This window comes from Catharus ustulatus, chromosome 8 (assembly GCF_009819885.2).
Source record: "Catharus ustulatus isolate bCatUst1 chromosome 8, bCatUst1.pri.v2, whole genome shotgun sequence".
In the NCBI taxonomy this organism is placed as follows: domain Eukaryota; kingdom Metazoa; phylum Chordata; class Aves; order Passeriformes; family Turdidae; genus Catharus; species Catharus ustulatus.
In genome coordinates, this window is record NC_046228.1 from 14,938,222 (window position 1) to 14,963,247 (window position 25,026).

General features: G+C 47.5%; 3 protein-coding genes across 3 annotated transcripts; 2 read left to right on the plus strand and 1 right to left on the minus strand.

Moving 5' to 3' along the window:
* The first annotated feature begins 3,888 nt into the window (after positions 1-3,888).
* LOC116999562 (homeobox protein SAX-1-like) lies at positions 3,889-6,417 on the plus strand. The gene is given in 5 exon segments (XM_033066384.1): positions 3,889-5,433; positions 5,436-5,481; positions 5,484-5,543; positions 5,546-5,775; positions 5,867-6,417. Coding segments are annotated over 5 exon segments (891 nt in total). The 5' UTR covers positions 3,889-5,190; the 3' UTR covers positions 6,179-6,417.
* Positions 6,418-14,652: 8,235 nt separating this feature from the next.
* On the plus strand, positions 14,653-16,149 carry LOC116999663 (homeobox protein vent1-like). The gene is made up of 3 exons (XM_033066591.1): positions 14,653-14,890; positions 15,022-15,242; positions 15,743-16,149. The coding sequence occupies exons 1-3, from the start codon at positions 14,653-14,655 to the stop codon at positions 16,097-16,099; spliced, it is 816 nt and encodes a 271-aa protein (XP_032922482.1). The 3' UTR covers positions 16,100-16,149.
* Positions 16,150-18,376: 2,227 nt separating this feature from the next.
* Positions 18,377-19,769, minus strand: LOC116999402 (homeobox protein vex1-like). The gene is made up of 2 exons (XM_033066096.1): positions 19,347-19,769; positions 18,377-18,718 (listed from the first exon to the last, which is right to left on the minus strand). The coding sequence occupies exons 1-2, from the start codon at positions 19,767-19,769 to the stop codon at positions 18,377-18,379; spliced, it is 765 nt and encodes a 254-aa protein (XP_032921987.1).
* Between the last annotated feature and the right edge of the window lie 5,257 nt (positions 19,770-25,026).

Below are 25,026 nucleotides of genomic sequence, written 5' to 3' on the forward strand. Positions count from 1 at the left end.
TAACTCTAAAAAGAGAGAAAGTTATTGAAAAGTTACTTTCAAGAATAATAAATGCTTGGTCAGTATATTTTTTTTTCATTTCTTTCTAAATTTCTTTAGAAAATAATTGTGGGAAATATGAATGTAATGGAAAAATTCTGATTTAATGCATTCTTACTTTTATATGTTGCTAAATGTAACTTTAGAAGTAATCATCATGAAAAAAGTATCTTTCAGCAAAGACTGACAAAGAAAAAGGCCTTGATGTAAAATGTGAAGTTAGCCTCTCTGTTAGGTTTTGAAAAGATTGCAAGGTCTGAGTGTGTCTAATTGTTTTTAAAGTCTAATTTCTAGTCTAAACAGATTTAAACCAACTACAGACTCCTGAGCAGTTTCACTTGAGCAGTGTCCATAGAGATCTCCCTCTGGCAATATGATAGCAGTGAGTGCTGAAGTAGGATTTACATTTCTGAAATGGTTTTCCAACTAGAATACTTTGTCTAATAGAACTAAATAAATAAACTCTGCTGTTGTACCTTGCTTCTGTAACAACAGCAGTACATGTTCTAAATGTGGTCCTGCTTCATATGGAATTTGACTTTTTTTTAAAAAAACTTAAATTTGGGTAAGGAGCCATTAAAACAAGTAAGTGCTTTCTTTCTCAATATTTGCAGCATGTCTCTGCAGAATATATATATTTAAAACATTTCACTGATTCTTTTTGGCTGCTGGTGGCAGCCTTGTGTTCAGGAGCCATGGGAGCTCTTGGCATTTTGAGTGCTGTGTTGATTTAGATCAATTCCAAACATGATGAGACATTTAATTTTCATCTGTGCATTGTCACTATGTTTATACCAGGCCCTCCTGGTATTTCTGCACATATGGTCTTTAAATGGCTCATGGAAAAGTAGCTCTTGCTCTGTCAAAGAGGAAAGATAATGATAGTAACTGGTAATTAAGATATTGGTTGGAGGCCATTTGTAATGCTTTTAAGTCCTAAATAGTGATTACTCAGAAACTGGATGTTTGGATAAACACACCAGGGCAAAGACCATGTAAATGGCTTAGCAGATGCCAGCAGCCCTTGCTTCCCTGGACAGACTTTCATGGGAAATCTACATGTCCACAGGTGAACATACAGCCTCTGTGTGACATGAACTGTCTGCTTTTTACTCTTTGAGTTGCATCACCACCTAGCTGCTCCTAAGAACCACAAATTCCCTCTACTCCAGTCTCACAGGACCCTCCAATGCTATGGGAAAGGGTCCCCTGCTGGTACAAAATGACAGTCCCTTGCTTTGGTCTTGTACCCACTGCAGCAAGGCCGAGTGGTGGCAGTTCTCCCTGGAACCCAAGGTACTCAGCACCCTCAGCTGCTCTCTTCAGTTCCTCCACAGCTCCAGCTGCAAGGGGATTGCTCAGCACAATCCTGCCCCTCTGCAGGGCTCTGAGCTGGCCTGCTAGGGCAGAGCTCAGCTTTGGGCTGGAAGATGAGGAGCCACAACTAATTCTCAAAGGTTGAGATGTAATCCCAAAATATTTCTATTTATTATCTATTTATTATCCAATATTTCTAAATATTATCAACTGTTTATTAGGCAGCCAAGCAGGTAGTTCTGCAGAACCTCCTCAACATGAGACCACTGTTGTGTGTGAAGATTTCTGCAGAGCTGAAGGGGAAGGTGCTGCCTCCCCAGAAGGGGCAGCTGTGTATTCTGCAAACATCTGCATAGATTATTGCCATTATCTATGGTAATGGATCTCCAGACTCCTGCTAGTGGCAATCATGTTGGTATGTCTGAGCTCTTTGTCTCTGCCCCCTGTAGCAGCAGTAAAAGCTGCTATCTGTCCCTGCCCTACTCTGACAAATTTCATTAGCATGAGCAGGTTTTCATCCCTTGGTAATATCATTTGATTTCAGACACGGTATTTCTGAATCACAGTTTAGCAGGAGATTTTCAAACAAGCATTTAATGAATAATAGATAGAAACAGAAAGAAAGCAGCTTAAGAATTTTAGATAAAATTAAACTAGCAGCTGTTAAATATTGTAGCAGTCATTACATTCAGAAGTCATCTGCTACCTGTCCAGGAGACTTACACATTTTATGTGTAACAGAAATGAAATGTGGTTTAATCTTGTCACACCATGATCAATTTGTGTCTCTGGGAGCTCAGCATTTGACACCATCTTTCTGCAGTGCCATTTGCTTCAATACAATGCAATTAATAAACCAGCTGTGTATAAAGATGCAGCTCAGATGGTAAAAAGTCTTCAAATCAGTAAAGGCAGATGTATCAGTGGGTGATAAAACTCGATATTTCTATTTTTAGAGCTCCATCATAGGTCATGTTTTCTTTTTTGTCCCATACGACAGCTTGCCAAGTGTCTTTATTTGTTGACATAAAGCTGGAAAAGGTAATGTCATAGAAATAGACTCTTGTTTTTAAAAAAATAATTTGCATAGAGATATAGAAGTATATATGTTATATATAAGAATGTAAGTAGGATATAAGTATATTGTTTATACTTATACATAATATTCTGTAAGAACTAAGGCTGGAAATACTTCTGGGCACATGGGACATATTTATCTCGTTGGGATGGGATTGTGCCCACTTGTGATGCAGAATGCTGTTATAGAGATCAGAAATATTGCAGAAAAATTACACTTCCCATATTCATGAGAATTAGTCCTTGAGAATGGCATTTTGCCTGGCTGCAGGGGAGGCTTGGCAGGATTCTGCAAGCAGGCAGTGGCACTGATATTCCCAGTTCTGTCTGGAGAGGTTGCTGCCAGGCCACGTGTTAAATGCAGCTGAGTCAAGGGACTTGTCCTTCAGTAATTGAGTGAACAGAGCACATTCCTGAATGTCTCCTCTCCATCTCCTCCCTGCTTGGTCTGCTTTGTGAGATATGTTGCCAACAGAACTGTCTGATGCTCAGAAGTTCTGGTATTTAAAAATTTATCCTCAGGTGTGTGCTGGGGGAAGTCTTCACATTCACCTAAATAAAAGAATAGTTAAAGAAAAAAATAGTTAAGAACCTGAAATATTCAAGGGGGGTTGGGGAGAGGAGCGTGTTATAAAACTGGAAATTTAAAAGTAATCTTGTACAGTCTGGTCAAGTAAATTTTCTAAACTTTCCATTGTTAATCAGAAAATGTTTGGGAAGGATAAATGGATGAGGATTCAAATAATTAGATATCAAATAATTCCATTTGTTTGGTGAAAAAACACCACAAGTATATATACATATATGTGTGTGTGTGTCCAACAGGCTTTGTCCATGCTAGAAGTGTTTGTGGACTTCTTTAGATTGATTACATATATGGGAGGCATTAATGCTTGAATGTTTATTTACACATTTTTACACCATTTTTCTTCCAGAAAGCTTGTTTAGTGAGCTCAGGCTGCAATGTCAATCCCTGCCTACACAGACCAGAAAAAAAGGGCTCCAGAAGGGCTCTGGTCATGTATGGTTGTGGTTCTAAATAGGTTTATTAGACACTTTTAAATAAAGGTGACAATCGTGTTTGTAGTGTGACCACTGGTAGAGTGAAGTAGGACTCATGAAACTGAACAATCAATGGGAGACAGAGCCTAAAAGGGGTTCACAAATCAAACTTGAATATAGTTCAATGAAACCATTTTCTGGTGAACAAAAAACTGTAGGATTTCGTGATGAATGGATATAGCAACTATATTTGGAGTGGACAAGAGGTTGAAATGTTTGGTTTAGGAAAAGATTGACAAAGAGGATTTTAATAAAACTTTTACCAGATAAATATAAAGGAAAAATATATCTGTATCATATTGAATCCATTGGAAGATTTAGACATAAACTAAGTAGGAGTGTTTTCAATCTTCAAACCTCTGCCTCACCCACAGTCTAAGAAATTATTAGAACTGTGGTTACAGTAACTGTTATCACAGAGAAAGTGAATGCTGAGGAATGCAGCCAGTGGCAGAATAATAGGTCAGCCAAGTCACAGGGCAGACAGACAGCAGAGCACTGGGTTTGTGTGCAGGTGGTGGGTGAGTGTAAAGCAGCAGGCAAGAACAAGGACAGATAAATAAGATGTGCAATCATGATCTCTGGAGGCAGACTGATACCAAGCACGGCTGTGTTAGGAATTATCAATGCAGTGGAAGTCCTGCTCTGTTCTTGCACAGGAGGGGAGGGTGAAAAGGGGAGGGAATTCATGGTTAGCCTGCAGTGAAAAACTGCCCATAAAGCACCGAGAGCCTTTTGTCAATATACTACAGAGGCTTTACTGCAGCAACCAGGTGTTCCTGTCGCACACAAAACCCAAAGATGAGCGGGAGCTTTTCTGAAAGACACACTTATTGTTAGAAGAAAAAGAGGGATAGTAAGATAACAGAGAAATCTGGATGACCTGCATAGCTGCAAGAAATCTGGGAGAGATGACATGAATTCTGTAACTTCATCAGCACTCTCAGCAGAACGTTAATTCTAAGGCAATAATTGTCATTTTCTGATTCATTAGTCCAAAACCCATATTTTTGTATAAACGACCAGAAGCCTGTCGATTCTCAGAATCCAATGACCTTGACATTTACCGTTTTCTGTTTCACAACCTTCTCCTCCGAGCCCCTCAACCTGTGCCTGGTGCTTATAACCTGATGCTGCAATCCCGGAGAACTCAGTGAGTTTCCCCGTTTGCCTGCCCGAGGCTGTCTCGGATACACAGTGCCCAGCCCAGAGAGGAGCAGCCTTGAGAAGAGCAGTGGGTCTGGTGCTTGAAAAGGAATGGAAAAGCGAACTCCAGGGTGAGGGAGATCGGAAGCAGCAGCGTCCCCTCTCCCTCCAGCGGCCGGGGATGCTGCGCTCCCCCCGGGGTACATTCCCCAGCGCCGTTTGAGGCTGCTCAGCTCCATAAACGCCATTTGCATGGGGATAGGATGTGACAAGAGCTGTAAATCACTGACGGTGGAGTCAACTCCTCAGGGGCAGACTCGGCGGAGCCGAGCCTCCGCGAGCTGGGGCAATGTGTGAACGATATCTTTTGTTGGGGGGGAGGACTGATAGCAATTAGATGATACTGATCTGGCCCTTTGATGTGTATTTACACAAACAACGCTTTCCTCCGGGAGTTGCACTATAAAGGAGAGGCCCGTGCTCCCCGCCACCCTCCTTCCCGGCACCTCCGAAGCAAGGCAGGATGACTAAGGCCCCTTTCTCCGTGGAATGGTTGTCCCAGAGCAGCCAAGCTCTCAAGAGCCCCACCGAGGGCTCTCCGCACCGAGCATCGTCCGCGGGCCGCCAGCCCGGCTCCGACTCCGACTCCAGCTCCAGCTCCAGCGTCGGCCGGAGCGAGCGGAGCCAGGATCAGCCGGCGGGCCCGCGGGACGGGAGAGGAGGCAGGAGCAAGGAAAGCGTGGGGATCACTCCCACAGCAGGTACCGCGACCACCGGGACAGCCTGGGGCTCCCGGGCGGAGGGCGGCGGGGCTGGGACACCCTCGGGCCGGGAAAGGCAGCGATGCTCGGGCGCGGAGGAGGCGGGCGGCTCCCCACGCGGTGGCCGGGCCTGGCTGACCCTCTCTCCTTGTCGCTGTCCCCAGCAGCGGGCGGCAGGCCGTCGGGAGCGGGGCAGCCCGCGGCGGAGGAGGGCCCCGAGTGCGCCGAGGAGCCCCGCGGGGGGCGGCGGCTGCGCACGGCGTTCAGCGCGGAGCAGATCAGCACCCTGGAGAGCTCCTTCCAGCGGCAGCAGTACCTGGGCGCGGCCGAGCGCCGGCAGCTGGCGGGCAGGATGCGCCTGTCCGAGGTGCAGGTGAGCGCTGGGGCGCGGCGGCAGCGCTTCCAAATTACCGCGTGAACAACCCCGGGCGGCCTCGTAACCTCGTCTTCTCTCTTTCCTCCAGATCAAGACCTGGTTTCAGAACCGGCGGATGAAGCTCAAGCGGCAGCTGCAGGAGTTGAGGACGGAGCCCTTCTGCAGCCCCGCTCTCCCTTACGGACCCCAGGGCGCTGTGGTGCCCCTGCCCCTCACGTACGTGGCCCGGCCGCCACCTCTGCCCCGGCAAGGGGCTGCCTCTGAGGGCTGCGCTTTGGCGGCCCTGCCGGCACCCGCCCTGGACCTCAGCAGCGCCTGCAGAGCGCAGCCGCTTGGCTTTTGGGCAGCACCCTGCTTTGTAGGGTACCGCGACCCCAGAGCTTTCCTGCTGGGTGTCTGACCCTCTGACACGAACTGTGACTAAAGAGGATTTGCACTACTGATAGATATCTGGGCTGCCCTCGTCTGTTACTGCCTGGTGGAGTTAAGACGCAGCAGCGATCTGAACATTTGCAAAGACATGCTGGACAATTTGAATCGTGGACTTCGGGCCCTTGCATTTATAGGCAACTGTAAAATATAAATGGGGTGGGACAAACAATAATATAACTGAATTGTTTAATAAACCTATTTTTTCCAGCTTTCATGTGAATTCCTTTCTCAAGGATTGTAGAGGTATTCATCCTGCCCCAAAAGAAAGCTCCTCTTCATTTAAAGGAGCATAGACTCCTTCTTATCTAGATTTGTTTTGCCACCCCCGCAATTTACTCTTTTGCTGAGTGCAAAAAAAGCGTGAATTTCCCTCTGACTTCTCAGTCAAGTATCTAACCCCTTCAGCTACTTACTAGATGAGATTTTCTGTCATGAAACTGTGCTCTTAGCCAAATATGTGGATATACCTGTTACTTAATACTGGGCTTGCTATAGCAGCAGAACAGAGGTTTTTAACATTTGAAAAAATTACTTTCTAAATATGTATGATATTATATCTTCACGTTTTCATGAGCTGTCTCAGTAGATTAGTAAGAACTTCTTACCTCAACAGATCATGGAAAGGATCTTGAAATTTATTGCCTACAAAACCGTATCGTCATCTCACATGCAGTTATCAGGGTACAAGGGTGATGATCAAAAGAATTTTAACATTCCAAAGCTGGTTTTCCATAAGTGGCAGTAAAATTCCTTACCACTGTGCTATGCACTTTTAAAATTTGGATAATGAGCTAGTAAACGGGTGATCAAAATGGCCTGATTTCAGGCCAGAAAAAAGGGCTCTGAGAAATGATCTTTGACTGTAAGCCGACGTAGATCTTTCAAAGTCAATTGTCAACTAACATGAAAAGTGCAATAAAAATTTCCATCACTTTAGAGGTGATCTGGGGGGTTATTAGAAGATTTCCGGCACACTGGTAATTTAAACTTCTGTAGTGAGTGGTCCGAGGGTTCTCTGTCAGCCTCCTTGAATATCTTTTGTATACAGGGGCCAATCTGCCATTTGAGTGGTACTACCCTTGCCTGGTAAAAAGCAACATTCTGTGCTGCTGTGGGCAGTGGGCTTTGCAGTCACCTCTGGAAGTCTCCTTGATTATTTTATAATCTATGCTGTATTTTTCTGGTCTTTTGAGATGTTAGTATTTGTTTGCAATTGCACAAATTGTGTGTCTCTAATGTAAAGAGTTTCAGCTAAATTAAAAAGAGCTCAGGTGAGTCCTTGCTCACCTCGCTGAGGTCTCAGGAACATGAATTAAGGAAATTTGTTGACCCGTAAGTGAAATTCCCATTCGATGGAGGCTTATTTCTCGAAGTCAGGTATCATTAAACGGTAATATTGATTTTAATAAATCTCTCTGACTCTTTCAAACATCATTATGTCTCCAGAAAGAGCTGCAATCGTGAATATTCTCCTCTGCTCTAAAGCAGCCACGTTTAAAATAACAAAATTGTCAAGGCAAATAAGTGTACAATTTACCAGAAAAGAAGGACTAAGCATTAGACTCCATGGGCTATTCTCTGAGTCATGGTCGAAGGGTTAGGTGTTCCCCTTATAATTTTGTATGGCCACAGAGGAGAGCCGACCACCCCTCCGAATGCTCTGCCCAGCCGCTAAAAAAGGAATAATGGTAATAACCCTTCCTGCCCTCGGGAGCCAGAACGGCGGTATGGGTGGGGAGCTGGGGGTGAAGGGAGGGAGCTCTCAGGGCACCGGGAATACCCGCAGGGTTCCGGGAACGCCACACTCCCGGACCAAATGGGGGAGGGTGAAAGGGAAGTGGGCACGGGCAGGCCGCAGCTGGGCCCGGGAAAGTGAGAGACAGATGGCAAGGCTCAAGAGGAAAGAGGGAGAACAAAGAGCTCCCGCCTGCGGAGGGGAGCAGTTTCCTGGGAGGGGAATGCGGGGACGAGTTTGTGCAGAGGAAGGGGGTGTTGTTGTCCCCCCCACCCCAATGGTAAAAAAGGAGAGGCAGGAGCACACCTCATCGGGTCCCCATGTCCCCAATGAGAAGTGATCTGGGCCGGCTCTGAATGAGCCCTCAACCCCTGGGTCTGCCCTCCGGTACCCCCGAGCTCGGCTCCCCCTGTGTGCGGAGCTTTGGAACCAGAGACCACCTGTGCTGCCGGGGACAGCACGCAGCGCTCCCATCCCTGTCGTGATTGAAGCCCGCGGGGTTTGTGGGGACCCTGCTGGGACACCGGGGCTGCGGGACCGAGCGGCACCAGCCCGGGGCAGGCTCGGGGATGGGCTCAGAGAGCCGCGGGTGTGAGCGGCTCTGGCTGAGGCTGGCGGGTTTCGTGCCAGGGGTGAGCGCTGGGTGAGGGAGCAACAGGGCATCCCAGCCTGGCCGTACGAGGCAGAAGCCGATCTCTGCTCGAAAGGGTGCTAATGGTCACTTAACATAATGACTCCTTGGCCACAGGCATACTCAGCAAGCACATGAAATACTTAGCCAGTGTTTTGGCAGGGCTACTTTGCAAATATTGTTCTGTTTCCCGGTAATTGCTCAAATGAACGAGAGGGATGATGCTCACTTGGCTGAGTCCCTAAAGTCCTCCTAATATCTACATGGTAACTTCTCTCCTGCCTGCAAAAATCGGCTTTCTCTAGAGGGGAACTACTACGTTCCAATTGTCTAGAGAGCTTTATATGAAGTAATTTCATTTTTGCTAAAGCTGTCCGCCTCTGGCATTAAAATGTGAATGCACGTTTTTCCTTTGATCTGAGAGAAAGAAACTCGGACTTCATGCTTTATTCTTGCTTGTTTGAACTTCTCTTTCACTGTGTTTTAGCCGCGGCAGCAGTAAAGGGGCACTGGTGTCAGTGCAGGCCCCTGGCAGGAGATGGGAGCGCTCCGGCTCCGGCTCCGCACCCGCCGCAATCCCCCGCAGCCCAGCCCGGCGGGGAGCGTCCTGTCCTTGTGTCCTCAATGACCCAGCACCGGAATGCTCAAGAGGTGTGGGCAAGTCAGCTACAAATGGGAAGGAGTTAAAGAAAAGAAGGAAAGAAGAAAAAAAAGCCGAGTCGATTAGCTGGGGAGGAGTAGTTTAATGTTCGTGGAGTGAAATTGTCGGAACCCCCCGGCCCGGCGGCCCTCGAGGAAGAGGCTGTATAATCTGGAAACTGGGCTCCCCGGGGAGGAGAAGGGGATGGGAGGGGAAAATTGCCCGAGCGCTAACTTCAAAGCCTTCCTCCCCTGCAGTGCGTGCGCGGAGGGGGAGAAACGTGATTGAATTAACACCGCGGGGCGGGGGAGCCGCGCTCGGAACCGCCCGTCCCGCTTTGGCCAAAGCAGCCGTCAGGGGACTGGGAACAGGATCGGGGTGTATCACCCCCCTGCAGCTCCCAGACATGCTGGAGCCACTCCAGGGACCTCTTTACAAACTAGGTGAAGTTACTCGCGTTGTGTGCTAATCGAGAGAGATCTCGCACTGTTAGGCCATTACATCTAATTGCTGTCCATTATCTCTTTCTTTGATACTCAATTAGATGACAATTAACTTGATAAATCCCACCGAAGTGGAGGGGGGAAAAAGAAAGAGGAGAGACTTGGTCTCGACACGTTCATTGTGTAGATTTTATTACTCTTCCTTTATATTTGTACCTTAAACTCCTAGGCTTCGACCCAGTGTTATCCTCTGATAGTACCTAGTAGGGAACTAATCCCAGCGTCTCTTCGCTATTCAGGTAGGCTAAGTGATTTAATTCTTATTTCAGCTCTTAGTTATTCTGCCTGGGTAATGCTGAACAACTGTGGAGGTGTCACAAGTCCTCAGGCAATGTGGCGATGGCGTGCATAGAAATTCAAGCAGTAGTTTGTTTCGAGCTAACTTGTACTTTACTTATCTAGGTGCTCTGTCCATTAGTTCTGCAAAGCACACACAAATGTTTCCCCGATAAATCGTTTTTAATGCAAAGTGCGTGTTCTCTCCTCACTGGCTGAATGGGAATATCTGGGCTTGCAGTGTGTGAGTCGGGAGGGAAGAGGGTGCAGCGCTGCCGGCTGAGTCAGTAGCATTTGTCATTTATTGTGTGTTAGCCCGCATTGTTCCCGTGGGCAAAGGAGCGCCGGGGTGATGGCACTGTTAGTGTTCACGGGTACTTCAAACAGAAAAGCGTCTATTCCCAAACAATCGATCTCGTTGATACCTAATTGACTATCTAATAGCACCTATCAGGACATCAAAGGAGACGCTGAATAACCACGTTAGCATTTCCAAAGGGGAGCAGCGGAGGGTACAAACAGCCATCAGCTGTCCCAGCGGCCAGGAGCCCAGCCCGGGCCCTGCGGCTGCCTGTGCGCCTGGCATTGCTGCATTTTAAAACCACGTTCCTTACAACGACTTTACTTGCCTCTGAAGGGCTGCTACACTTCCCCAGGCTCTCTCCTCCTGCCGCTTTATGCAGCTAAACATGGGTTTTGTGGGGCTCGAATGTTGGGGTATTTTTGCTTTGAGTGTGTTGGGTTTTCTCGCTTTCTCATAGTGGAGTGGTTGGCCTTGCATTGTTTTCATTGCACCCCCTATCATCTCCACTTCTTCAGTTTCGTCAAGAAGATGTTGGAAAACCTGTGTTTTTCATAAATACAATTGGATCTCCTATGATGGAGCCACTATCCCAGATCTGGTGGCCTTGTACATCAGCTCTCAATCTGTGATAAATGCTATGATAGTTTGGTCTGTATATTGATTTGGGGGTTTTGTTTGGTTTTTTTTTTTCCCTCATGGTCTGCTTACAGACATGGCTAGCAGATAGAAAGTTTGCAACATGAAGATTTGCCTAACTCTGCTAGTAGTCATTCTCCTTGAGAAGGACTACTTTTCTGTTGGCAAAATATGATCACTTTTTCTTATGTTTTCAAGCAAAATCAGTGTGATGGTCTGCTGAAGGCCTTGGCACACCAACAGTGTTCCTGGGTAACAAAAGTACCTCAGGATCTGGCAAAGGATGCGTATCTAGTGTCTTGTGCAGGAGATGCTGCTGCCTGAACGGTGGGCTGGACCTTCCTTAGACAATATCTTCATGCTGTAGAGCTGCTGCAGTCCTGCCTGTTCCCATGGGTTTATATTCCATATGTGCTCAAAGCCCCAGATGAAATATTCCCAGGCATACCAGTGAGAGAAATCTACCATTTGTCCTTAGAAGTTTTGTAGAGCTCACGTGAGAAGAGCACTCTGTCCTGACAGCCATATCTGTGATTGTCACATCCTGGCACGAATCACTGCTGTGACATTCAGGGAATCATACCGAGTTACAAGAGGGCATAAGTTTTCAGTACATTTCTTGAAGCAGCAAGCATGTTTCTTATGGTTGCAAGGCTTTCGTACAAAGGCAGAACAACAAATATTTTGCAATGTGATTTGGAGAAATGAGTCTACTATGTTCTTAATATAACACATATAAAAAAACTATCAATTTTTCAATATATTATGCTAAAATATTCTGAAGCTCTGAGTATACAGAGTTCTATAGGAATGTACACCATTTTCCCCTGAGAATTTAGATTTAATTTTCATGATGCTTATATATCAACTGAATGCTGTAAAAATGGTCATGTGATATAAAATAATTGAATGGAAGTAAATTTGTCTTATGTGAGCCCCATATTACTGCAAGGTGAGGGGAAGATTTAACTGCAGATGCAGGGCTTCTGTCCACCCAGGGTTGTTAAAGTTTTCTAGTTTCACAAGCTGCCACCTCTTTCTAATGGGAACCGCAACGGCCACATAACACCTTCCACACTTTTCCCATCTGTTCCAGGGTTTTGTGGTCCACAGATGCAGCTACTTCCATCTGGAGTGGGGGGGATCCTAGTGTTGAATTTAAATGTCTCACTAAATAGGCAATTCAGATTGGAGTCTAATTAAAAAAAATAAATTCAGTTTTCACTGACTTTCAGCAAACAGTGGGACATGTCAGCTATTTCCCTGCATTCCCAGCCAAATGAGAGGGAGGAAATGGCAGCAGCTCTTCAGCGTTAATAATAGTTCCCTTCTGTAAGACGCATAATCTAGCAATGTAAATGTTGGTCTCTGAGCACAGCACTGAGTGGTCATCTTGTGTCTGGTTCGATTTTGGCAGCTGGAGATGATGAAGTGTCTGTCTTGGAGGGTTGTCCATGGGTATTTCTGTATGCATGGATGAGGCTCCTGCAGGGCATAGGAGACTCAAGGCTGCCTGGCTTGGCACAGGTTTCTCCTGCTGGAGAAATGGTGGGGGAGGCTGCCCTGTTGGAGCAGGGTGCGTGCTGCTTGCTGGGTAGGGGTGTGCTCAGTTTAGGAGCTTCTGAGTACCAGTGGTTTTAGTTGGGGTTTTTTTGTGTTGTCTCTAAACTTCTTTTTGGTGAGGTAGTGAGGCTCTGCAGGTAGCACTCACTGTTTTACCAAGGACAACTTGCTGTGATTCAGCTTCTGTGTGGCAGAACATGAGTTTTTCTGCTTAGATTTGTTCACATATGGAGCAATTCAGAAACTGCTGTTGTAAAATAAGATCGGAGACAACATAGCAATGTGTCTGCTTCAGAAAAGGAGGGACTGAACACAAGTATAATAGTTCAGAAATAGTTATTAAATCCTGAAGTTATTAAAATTAATGTGCAGACTCTTAGTGATTTAGGAAACAGTGGGTGACCTACCCCTGCTTGACTGAAATGTGTCTAGGTTTTAAATGTTCGTGTTACAGTGGCTTTGGTTGGGTCAGTGGCACTCACAGGGGTCAGTGGCACTCACAGGTATGCGGTTCTGATCCGGGCTGGGATCCAGCTGTATTCAACTGCTTGGGCATTTGCATTGGTTTGTGCATATCAGACAAAATTACAGTCTTCTGCCAGCAGTGAGTGAAACTCCTCCTGCGGCTGTGCCTAGCATCCCTCAAAGAACAGGACGATCTCCCTGTCGGGGCTGTGCCGAGGCATCAACAGCCTTTCCCAATCCTGCCCTGGGGGGATGGTGTTGCAAGCAAAGCTCCAGGAGGCATCCAGCTCTTGGCTCTGTGGGCTTGGCAAGGTGTTTGCATTGCTCAGGTGCCTGGGCTTTATTCCTCCCCCGGGGCCAGTGAGGGGATAAGCGGCTCTGTGGGATCGGGAGGGGCCCGGAACCCTCCATCCATTCCCGCGGCCACGGAGTTACGGGAACACCTGAGACAATGAAAATTAGTAGCACGAATATGAGGGGTTTTCTCCAAATGATTTTATCATAAACTGAGGAGGTAGCTTCGTTGGGGTTCGGTTGACTTTTATTTTTTTTCTTTTAAGAGAAAAAAAATAAACAAACCCTCACATTGTCCATGTGGGAACCAAGATCATTGCTGTGTTTTAGACTACTTCCCTGTCAGACCGAGGTTTATGGTGTCCACTCTTTCCGGCGATGCATCCGAGCAGGAACTCTGAGGATTTTGGAATCGTCATTGAAACTGAGCTCCTATCAGTGCATTTACCCAGCTGGAGGGATTGGCGCTGTCTTCCATTCTCCTTTAAGCGAGGGTTAGAATGTGAGTTACTCAAGTATCGCTACTGCCCATGTGCTCGTGGGCTGTGTGGTGTATTTTACTGGCACAACGGAAAGCTCTGTGAAGTTGAACAAAAGAAGAACCTGGAGACGGGCTGAGCTGCCGAGATGCCCCTTTCCCCAACCGAGCTGTGCTGGGAGATGTCTTGGTGTACCCTCCCTGCATTACAAGGGCACCGTCCTTCCCGGGAAGCGGCATATGGATAACAGTATGAAGCTGATGAGGTGCGAGCTCTGCTGCTCGCTCAGTGCTTTGATCACTAAACGATCGGGGAGAAGGGTTGCGTTTTCTGGCTAGACAGACGGCGCCAAGTTCAAGCTGAGAGGGCCCGAGGCTCTGCTGGCCCCCAACCTGGTTCTGGCCTGGGGAGTGAGGGCTGAGCCTCGAGGAGAGGGGCTTCTTGCCATTGGCCCCCCGTGGCTTTATCCAGGGAGGGAAAGGACGGCGGGACTGGCAAGTTCTAGCCGAGTTTCCTTATCCCTCCTCCCGGCCCCGGCCCCGTGGGTGTGGGTTTCGGGCATCTGTGCAGTGTGGGAGCTCGGACTGAAAACGGAGCGGCGAACCCGCGCTGCCACCGCCGTGCGCGGTGTCTTTAGACGCCCATTTGCGGGGCTGGGGCTGCCCGTGCCCTGCCCTCCAGGGGAGAGGGGCAGCTTTGCACTTCAAGGGGGTCTCCCCGGCCCCGCAGACACGCTGGAGCCAAGGGCTGTAGACATTTGCCAGACGTGTGAACTTTCCTCCTCGCTGCTAGCTGTTATCTGTGCTCGATTCCCACTTTGATGTGTGTTCGCACTTACAAACGACCCCTCCCGGGACGGAGCGCCCATATAATATAAGAGCGGGCCGCGGCCGCGGCTTTCCAGCCTCTCATCGCCATGAATCAGGCGCAGATCCCTTCGGCAGAGACCAAACCCCACGGGGTCAGGCCCCACATCTGCTGTGCGCCCCCTCCCCGCGCCCCCTCCTCCCTGGGCAGCCCCACCCTCCTGGTCCGAGCCAAGCCCCGCCGGGGCAGCCCCGAGCCGGGCCAGCCCGCGGACAGCGAGCCCTGCACGGCGGAGCGGAGCCGAGACCACCCCCGGGACAGCGCCGAGCCCTGCCCGTCGGAGCCAGGTGGGTGAGGAGGAACAGGCAGAGAGGAGGGGAGCGGGTGGGGACACGCCGGGATCCAGGCAGGGGCTGAGGGGCGGCGGAGGCACTGCCCCAGCCGGGCAGGGGTCTCACCGCCGCTCCTCCTCCCGCAGCCCCCGACAGCGGCTGGCTCAGCGCCGACGAGTCCTCGGGCTACGAGAGCGAGAGCGCGGGCGCGGAGCGCGGCGGGGCCCGCGGGCGGCAGCGGCGGGCGCGCACCGCCTTCACCGCGGAGCAGGTGTGCCGCCTGGAGAAAACCTTCCAGCGACACAAGTACCTGGGCGCCACGGAGCGCAGGAAGCTGGCGGCTGCCTTGCAGCTCTCGGAGATCCAGGTGAGTCCCGCAGGAAGCGGAGCCTTCCCGGCCCCGTTGGCAGGAGCAGCCAGGGGCGGCGGTTCCGCATCGCTTTCCAGACGTAGCACTCGAGTTTAGTTGGGGCTGTGGGATCTCTCGGGGATTAACGAGTCACACCCAGGGAAATTTGGGTCACTTTCTATCGGGAGGCTATCAAGGAGTTTTTTAATTTCTTGAGTGAGGTAAACTGCCCAGGATATACGGCAATCTGTTTGTAGACCATGCAGATCTCATAACTGGTCCTAAAGAATCTGAACTGATTATTGTAAAATCCCTGAGCGCAGCCATTCTTCCCTGTACATCCCGTAGGTCCTTTGCCTTCTGCTAAGTAGGGCAAAAGCATCAGTGCAGCTGTGTCAATGCCATCTGAAGCAAAATGGAAAAAACACCTGAGATACAGTTGCTCATAGTTTGCACATTATCCTTAGGCGGAGTCCCTGATTTGTCTCCTGCATCTCCCCCTTCTTTTTGTTGCTCAGATTAAGACCTGGTTTCAGAACCGGAGGATGAAACTGAAGAGACAGATCCAGGACCACCAGCACAGCCTCGTGTCCCCTGTTCCAGCGCACAGCTACGCCCCGGGGACCTCACCAGCTGTGTTTCAGGATGCTCTCCACTACCCCTTTGCTGCCCAGCACCAGGGACTGCTGCCTTTGACCCCGATGCCTGCTGTGCAGTTCAGCTTCTCCTTTCCCAGATATGATGCACCGCAAAGCGCCTACCACTTTATGGCAAATGAACTGCCCTACTACCATCAACATCTTCTTCCTCATCCTTTCCATCCAGTTATTCAGAACAAAATGGACAGGCCATGCCACCCTTTATATGCATTATAGCGCAAAAACAGTGTTATACACTGATATGTATTCAATGCTTAGAATCTCTTGCCTGATTTGGAAGAATGTCTTTATTATTTTAAGTTAAATGTAAACATTAAAAAATTTATATTTGATAATTAATATTAAATATTAATAAATCTAGTAAAAAATGTGTTATATGTATAGATGGTTTTCATTGCTCCACTCAGGTTTTTCATGAATTTGTATATAAATAAATAAAACGTGAACCGAGTTATATGTGTTAGCTTTGTAAGAGATTTCACTCCCTCCTCCAGAGGAAAGAGTGAGTTTCTCTTCTGGATATGAGTCAAATATTACAAGTCCAGTCCCATCTTCCATGTGAGGGCAGCAGAGGTAATAAAATTTATTAAACCAGCATGTTTTTAAACAGGAATTAACAGATCAGGCCTTCATTATGGAATTTTAAAATTTTACTATTGTCAAAAAAATGCTAGGCAAAAAAATTTTGGGCGTAATTGTGTCTGGTTCAAAACCCTATCATTTCAATGGTATTGTAACCTGAAAATTTGGCTTTTCTCACCTCTAGAAAGCAGTTATAATTGCATACTTTGGAATTTGCACTTTTTAAAGCAATTTGATCTATTGCCTTTAAGCATGTAAAGTTTTGTTTTGGTATTCCTGAAATGTGTTGGGTTTTTTTAGTTCTCCCTGGGATTGGTGTTCACTCCTGAAAGAGCTTAGGTTAACACTTGTTTCTTAGTCTAGATTTTAATGACGTTTCGTTAATTCACCTGTAAGGCCTTTTAAACACTTAATTGTTGCCTTGTAGTCTAAATTTCCACCCTCTGCCCTCTAATTCCGTGAGTCATCAAGAGTTATGATGTAATAGCCTAAGGGCTTCTCACTTGGGAAAAAAATACTTGGAAGGGGTAAAGGGAATTTTCTGTAAAGTGTGTTCAAAGTGGCCCAGAAGTGCTCAGGTTGTCCCTTCGGCCACCTGGCTGTGTCACGGATCAGTGCTGCCCTGGTGGGGCACAGAGAAGGGGTGTGGTGGGGGAAATTCCTTCCAGTGTCTCCCAGCTTCTCCCCACCCCATTCTCTACCAAATGGGATGGAGGAGGAGCTGGGGGGGAGGGTACACGGACATGGAGGGTGGAGGGACAAGAGGAGAAACAGCACGCATGGCACAAAACGGTATCAGACCCTTTTTCTGCCTTGTGAGCAGAGGGAGGGAGGGTTTGGGTTTCTTTCTTGGTGGTGCTGATGGTTTTTCATTTTGTTTTGTGTTAATTTTTTCTCTCTTTACAACTGCAGAGTAGTCTAACCATCACCTAGCAAGCAAGTTCGATTGGTCTGGACTGGGGAAGGAGATGTAGTCACACCTGCTGCAGCTGCTTTATACTGATGTAAGGTCTCTAGTTTCCCATTGTCTAAAGGCTTGGCTTTGCTACTTTCCATTAAACTTGCTTTGTAACTTTTAGGAGCAGGCTTAAGTGTTCCTGAGATCAAACCTAAACTAATCCTGCAGTTTAAAAATTAGAGAGGCTATCAAGTTACAACTGCAACTTTTGGAAGTAAAAAGTGAAATATCTTCCTTTTGAGTGTCCCAAGAGACCTGAATTGGTGAACAATTCGTTTTCATAAGCAGATTTAAATTGCAAGTATGCTTGGCATTGGCCTAAACATACATTCTTGCCAGTTAATTCCTTCGCTTGATCTCTCTTTTAGTGCACAAATGCAACGTGTCCATCAAAAAACAGGTGAGACCACTTGAGGAATGGTGCAGAATATACATATAAAAGAGAATACTGGACAACTTGTTCAGTTTTGTTCATAGTGTTTTTACCTTTGGTAACAATTTAATTTAAATGCACTTGGTTGTACCTCACAACTATTTCCTTTAAAACACACACTCAAGTGTGTGTATCTATTAAATGCCACATTCACTACATAAATTTCAGTGTAAACAGTACTCCACTTTTTTAGTGGAGATTCCCACATGATCACAGGTTATTGTCTGAAAACTTTTAGATAGGAAAATTTATATAGAAATTTCCATACAGCATGATGAAGACTGTAGGAATAGATTTCATGTCCTCCTCTTCTACTCTCAGTATAACTTCTCTAATATGGGTAAATTATTTTCTCCTCTAATCAAACTTTCATATGTTAAAGAAAACAATTCAAAGAATCTTTAGTTAATTTAATATAACAAAATAAGTTAAATAGTTACTCTTAGATATATTTGGCACTTTTTTGAGATTACAGATAATCATTGACATTTTTAACAGGAAGGAAGATCTGGTTGGAACATCAGTCTTTTATGTTCGTGGTTAGAGTCACTGCTGGAAGCATAGAAGAGTAACAAGATAATCCTGGCCCAGGAGGCAATAGTAAAGCTGGACTTGGCAAAACTGGCTGAGGAGACTGAGCTGGAACCGAAGGTAACCACAAGGAAGGGTTTGGCATAGCTGGGTGAAGGGAAACAGCAGAGGTAGCAGAGACATCGACATCACCCTGTCGAGGAAAGCTGGATGTAGCTGTGTCTGGGTAACAATGATAAGGCAAAAACAAGCCCGAGAAAAGAGCTTCGATCCTGGCATCTTGAGTCTGGCGTTTGAACTTCATACGACGATTCTGAAACCAGGTTTTTATCTGAGGATAAGAAAAAAAGTGTCAAGAACCAAACCCCTTGTCCTTTTTCCATGTAGTAATACACCCTGAAGGCAGACTTATTGTCAAAGTTACAGAACGCATTAACAGTAAAGGTGTAGGGCTAATAACGTTGGTCTGTATGTAATGCAGAGTAATTGCCTTGGCACGATGAGGAATCAAAACCGTGAACATCATGCACGGCAATCCAATGCTCAGATATGGACTTGTATGGCTGTAACACAAGATTTGTGCAGTGGGGCTAAAAGGGCTGGGTAGGGGTAGTTCTGTTCAAAAATCCTGCAATGCACCTGTCAAAGAGATGCATAGCCATAACAAAGAATTAGCTTGTAAAACTCGGGTTCTGGAGGTGGCAGAAGTACTTTTACCCCACAATGTAGTTCCACCTTTCGAACTTGCATTCACCATTTTCCATTTGTGCCTTGTCCCTGGAAGCAGAGCCGTGTGAGGCCGGGCTGTCGGTTTGCTCGAGCTCCGCTCGCTGCCAGTGAGGTGAGGCTGGCGGGCGGCCAGACCTGCAGGAGCTGTCCATGTCCCTGTCCCTGTCCCTGTGTCCCGGTGCGGTGTCTGGCAGCCCCGCGGGGCTCGGCCGGAGGCCAGGAGCGCTCACCTGGCTCTGGGAGAGGTTCAGCACGGCGGCCAAGCGCCGCTTCTCGCCGGCGCCGATGTAGCGCTGCTCGCGGAAGCTGCGCTCCAGCTCCTGCAGCTGCGCGGCCGAGAACTTGGTGCGGGAGCGCCCGGACCCCTCCGACCCCGCTTCGTGCCCGGGGCTGCGGCGCTCCGCGGCCTCCCGGTCCCGGGGCGACTCTGCGGGGACAGATGGGGGCGTCTGAAGGGGGGACCTGTCGGGGGACCCTTCCCTGCTCCCGGTGACACGGAGCCGGCCGTGCCCCGCCCGCGGGCACCGAAAGCGCCGCGCCCGTCGTGCGGGGGCACCCGAAGGGCAGGGCAGGCACTCACCGAGCATCTCCCGGGCTCCGCCGCCACGGCTGCTCTGGGCCAGCCACTCCACCGAGAAGGGTCCCTTCTCCATGTCCCCAGCCCTGCCGGCCCTCGCTGCAGCCGCCCCGGCCGCCGGGGCAAACATTTAAAGCGCCTTCCCCGGCGTGGTTTGGAAAGGGCCACAGCATCAAATGAGGCCGGGGACAAAGGCCCTCATTGAGAGGCGCTTTAATCTCCCCTTTCAGGTGATTGTTACATCCGCCTAATCTCGGAGCGCAGCAGTTTGCAGAACTCAAGGCTGGCTGCCCTGGCGCCAAGTTCAGCGCGGAGCCGTCTCACCACGTCGGTGCCGGGAATTGCATCACGGCCCCGGCTGCTCCGCGCTGCGATCGGCCCCCGCACCCCCAGCCTTTATCTCCTGCCATGCAGGACCAGGATGCAGGAGGGATTGATAACAAAGAAGGACAGGGAGAAGCCTCTTTTATGAGCCTTATACCTAAATTTTGAGCCCCTCTTGCCTGTTTTATGAAAGGCTTGAAAGAATCCCCTTGCGTGTCTATCAGCAAAGGAAGTAGGGACGTGAGGTAGGAGCAAGCAAGTGGTCCTCGTCAGATAGAAATCTTGAAGAAACATTGATTCAGTATCTTATCAATATGCATGTGAGGAGCTCAGTGTCTTCACTAGGTCTGGGTGGGCAGAGGCTGTTTGATGTTGGAGTTACTTGGAAAGTGCAGGGTTAAATATATTTGGTGCTGTCCATGAAGCAGAGTGCTGCAGTCAGGACTCTCTTCTTCCTCTGAAGTCTTAGGTACACTTGTTGACTTCAGTTGACTTTAGCTATGTAGTATCGAGAAGTCTTCAAGAAAACAATGGTTGAAACTAGAGGACAGCGGCATTTGCATTGTAATTTGTAAGGTCATTTTCAGAAAACAGGGCAGGAAGTTTTGAATAATTTGAGTTCATGCTTATGAGTTTATTTAAGAATAAGATTAAGCAATGACCAGTAATGTGTCAGGTTATTAGACAGGATAGGAAACACTGAAAAAGTTACTAGCTCGTTTGAATGTATCTGTTCATGTCTTAAGACACCATCTCCTTTCCCCGAGTCCCAAGAAAGAAATGTGTGCATTTCAAAGTAAACAGTTCTGATGTTCTTACGAAGTAGATCAAAGAAGAGGAGTGTAAACTCTGTTCAGAGGCAGTCTGTTCGAGGATGATTCAGATAAGGGTGAGAAAAGAACCACTTTTACAGTCTGAAGTGGGCCTGGGATGGCACAGTCCTTATCCTCTGCGAGCACGGGCTAACACATTTACAGGTTGTTTCAGTAAACAGCCACCGCTGCTTGAGTTTACACAGGCAGAGATAATGAAGCAGCTTCCACGCGGAGCGGAACATGTTTGAGACAACGTGCCAATTCTTAAACTTCAAAGAAATTCATGTCACCTTTTATGAAGGGTGATGTATTTATAGTGAGATGGCATAAGTAAGATAATGCTACACTCGCAGCTCTCCCTCGGCTTAGGTTTTCTATATTACTCAGGTAGGATTATTATTATCTCCCATAAAATGCAATGTAATTTTGTTAACTATGCTGAAGCATGACACACGTAATTTTGAATGTTGTTCATACATACATTTATCTGCTTTTATAAAGTCTTTTGTTCTTCTTGTAGTAAAAAGAATAAAAAAACCTCTTGAATATCTACCTGAGCAGTCTGGCGTTTTTTCTTGTTTGGTTGTTTTTTGTGTTGTGGGTTGGGGTTTTGTTTTGTTTTGTTTTGTTTTTAAACATGACACTTCTAGTAGGAGAATACATGCGCTTTGAGGTAAAGCAATGACTTGGCTGACCTGACACTTTTTAAAGAAAAACTCTTCTGACTAAGCTTACAGAGACAGTGTTGCATTGTCTTCATGTGCTTCTGATTCCATCCACAGCAATTTGCAGCTCTTAAAAGCAATTAAGAGGCAAGCTGAAAGCTACATCTTTTCTTTTCAGTAAAAGCCAATCCAAACCCACCACCACCACCCCTCCTCTTATTTTCCATAAGGTTATGGTAAAAATTACTGGAAAATGATTCAGTGTTCAGGATGGTTTGTCTGGAATGGACCACTGTTTTTTAGTTAACCTGTTTCCTAGTCCCATAACCCTGTAAATTAATCCTGGGGAAAGCAAAGTTCGATCGGGAAAAATGAGTAAGTACTAGACAGTTACTGAAGTGAATAATTGCAATTTTAGTGTTTCAGGTAACATCTAACCAGAAGGATTAGCAAGCTATGATTCCTTTGTTATATTAATGTTTCTAGTTGTTGATTGATATTGTGCTTATTTTAATAGATGTCTTGTAACAACGAAGTTTTTGCCGCTATGATGGCAGTTTTAAAATTTGTATTTTAGAGTTAATTGAATTTGTCGGTTTGGGGGTATTTTGGCGTTTTTATCCTGCTATAATGGATCATATTATTATCTGACTTTATTGGCATAATCGGTTGCACAATTTCAGGGGAAAAACTCTAATTTCAAAAGACACAGGAAGCTAATACAATATTTTATTTATCTCTAAGGAAAGCAGTCTTTCAGATTATGGTTTAGCTTGTGAGGCTTCCTTCCTACTTTTGTCATGCTGAAAACCATGTACAGACATACAAAGAAAGTGACTCCGGTGGATGTTACAGACACTGGCTCTTTTGCTGTAAACAGAAGTAGATGATATAATGACTAAACTTTCCTGTGGGGCACTAAAAAGCTATATAGTGTTCTGTTGTGTTAGAAAATTAATGTGTTTTATTTTGTTATTAATGGGTTTTGGTCTTGTTAGTGTGATTATTTTCCCCTCTAAGATCTTTCTATTATATTTCCTTTGGTTGATATTTAAAATTTAGAGACTTGGAGTGTTCTGGTGTGTAATTGATTGATTTTGGGGAGGCGGCGCCCTAATTAAAAACATTTTTTTTTTCCCATTTTCATTTGACCTGCAATGATAGAACTAAACAGGGAACTCAACAAAACTAGAAGTATCAGTGGCTATGAAGGCGATAAACACCAGAAAAAATACGCTTGAAATACATTATTTTTAAAATACGCTAATGTTCATGCCTGAGTGTTATTGTGATGGTTTACATAAGATACAGATCATGGCTTGAGGCAAAGTTCCCATTAAAAGCACTTTGATGGAGTGATTTGATCTCATAAGCGACCATCACATGAGAGCAATTGCAAGTCAAAAGGTAATTGTCTGTGTTTCTGGTTAGCAATTAACATTCTCAGAACCTGTGATGAAACATTTATCCCATTTTCCATTGATTATCAGCACTTTTTATGAACACGTGGGCTACAAAATCATGATGACTCAAAGTTTGGATGTAAATGGTAAGCTGTTGGTAAGTGCAGTGGAGGTGCATTTTACTGCTGCGGTTTAATGACAACTTTTCTTGACAGAGCCCTCTGTAAGAACGTCTGGTGACACCTACAGCTGTACTTTCTGTTGTCTGTTTAAGTGTCTTCTCGAAATAACTTTATGATGTGTCTCAGAGTTGTTAATGTTTTTAATCATTGCATCAGTTGTCAAGATGATTTCCTGCAAAGCAACAATTACTCTTCTGGTTTTGGTTTGAGCATAGAAAATATTACTGCATAGAAGATGTAGCAGGATTGTCAGTATGCTAGCAATGAAGAATTCTGGAAACAGGTTATTCAGTTATTTTAACAAATATTAAAGACATTCGTCAGATAAAAACGTTACATTAATTTCTGTCTCATACACCGGACATGCATATCTAAATGAAACGCCTGCTCTGCTCCTGGAAAAAGAATTGATTCACTCCTCCTGCTTCCATCTTTCTGGCCATGCTTTTCCCCATATGCTCTGAGTTTAGATGCCTCTCTGATCAGAGAGTCCATTTAGGTTTCTAAGACAGCAGGAAACAGAGGGGAAAGAAAAGAAAATGGCTTTTTAAAACAGTTTGGAGACGTAGGCACTCACTGAAAAGTTGGATGAGCTCTAGAACTTGCACAGAGCAATGCTTGAAGCATTGAAGGAAAGAGGAAGAATCACGATGATTAATTCGGTAGTGAGTAGATTTGTTGTGTTATATAAGCAAATGCAGGTGTCTCTGCAGTCCGTGGGTCTGTATAATTCCTCACTTTTTCCAGATGGAGGGACTAAGCTAGAACAAAGTGAAAACTGGATTGATGTGAAGATGGAGATGTAACTCACTAGTAAATAAACACTGATTGTTGAATACGACTTCTACTTTCAGGGCTTCCCTTTTGCCATCTTTTCTGACTGTGTGCCCTTTGCTCCAGCAGAGCCCTCCAGCCCATGGCTCCGGTGCTGCCCCAGCGCTGCTTCAGCCGGGTGTCGCTCCACGGCCACAATTCTCCCTCCCTCCCGGTACCGCTGTCCGGAGGCGCCGGGCCGTGCAGGGGACAGGCTCGGTCCCTCTCAGTGCTGGGGACAGGCTCGGTCCCTCTCAGTGCTGGGGACAGGCTCGGTCCGGGGCAATGCTGGGGACAGGCTCGGTCCGGGCAGTGCTGGGGACAGGCTCGGTCCCGCTCAGTGCTGGGGACAGGCTCGGTCCGGGGCAATGCTGGGGACAGGCTCGGTCCGGGCAGTGCTGGGGACAGGCTCGGTCCCGCTCAGTGCTGGGGACAGGCTCGGTCCCGCTCAGTGCTGGGGACAGGCTCGGTCCTGGGGCAGTGCTGGGGACAGGCTCGGTCCTGGGGCAGTGCTGGGGACAGGCTCGGTCCCGCTCAGTGCTGGGGACAGGCTCGGTCCGGGCAGTGCTGGGGACAGGCTCGGTCCTGGGGCAGTGCCGGGGACAGGCTCGGTCCTGGGGCAGTGCCGGGGACAGGCTCGGTCCGGGCAGTGCCGGGGACAGGCTCGGTCCCGCTCAGTGCTGGGGACAGGCTCGGTCCTGGGGCAGTGCTGGGGACAGGCTCGGTCCCAGGGACAGTGCTGGGGACAGGCTCGGTCCCGCTCAGTGCTGGGGACAGGCTCGGTCCCAGGGACAGTGCTGGGGACAGGCTCAGTCCCAGGGACAGTGCTGGGCACAGGTTCGGTCCCTCTCAGTGCTGGGGACAGGCTCGGTCCTTCTCAGTGCTGGGGACAGGCTCGGTCCCAGGGCTGGTGCTGGGGACAGGCTCGGTCCGGGCAGTGCTGGGGACAGGCTCGGTCCCGCTCAGTGCTGGGGACAGGCTCGGTCCCAGGGCTGGTGCTGGGGACAGGCTCGGTCCGGGCAGTGCTGGGGACAGGCTCGGTCCTGGGACAGGCTCGGTCCCCACGCTGGGGCAGAGCCGCGCGCTGGGAAGTGCCCCTTGTCCCTGGATCTGGAAATGCTTTTCTTCCTT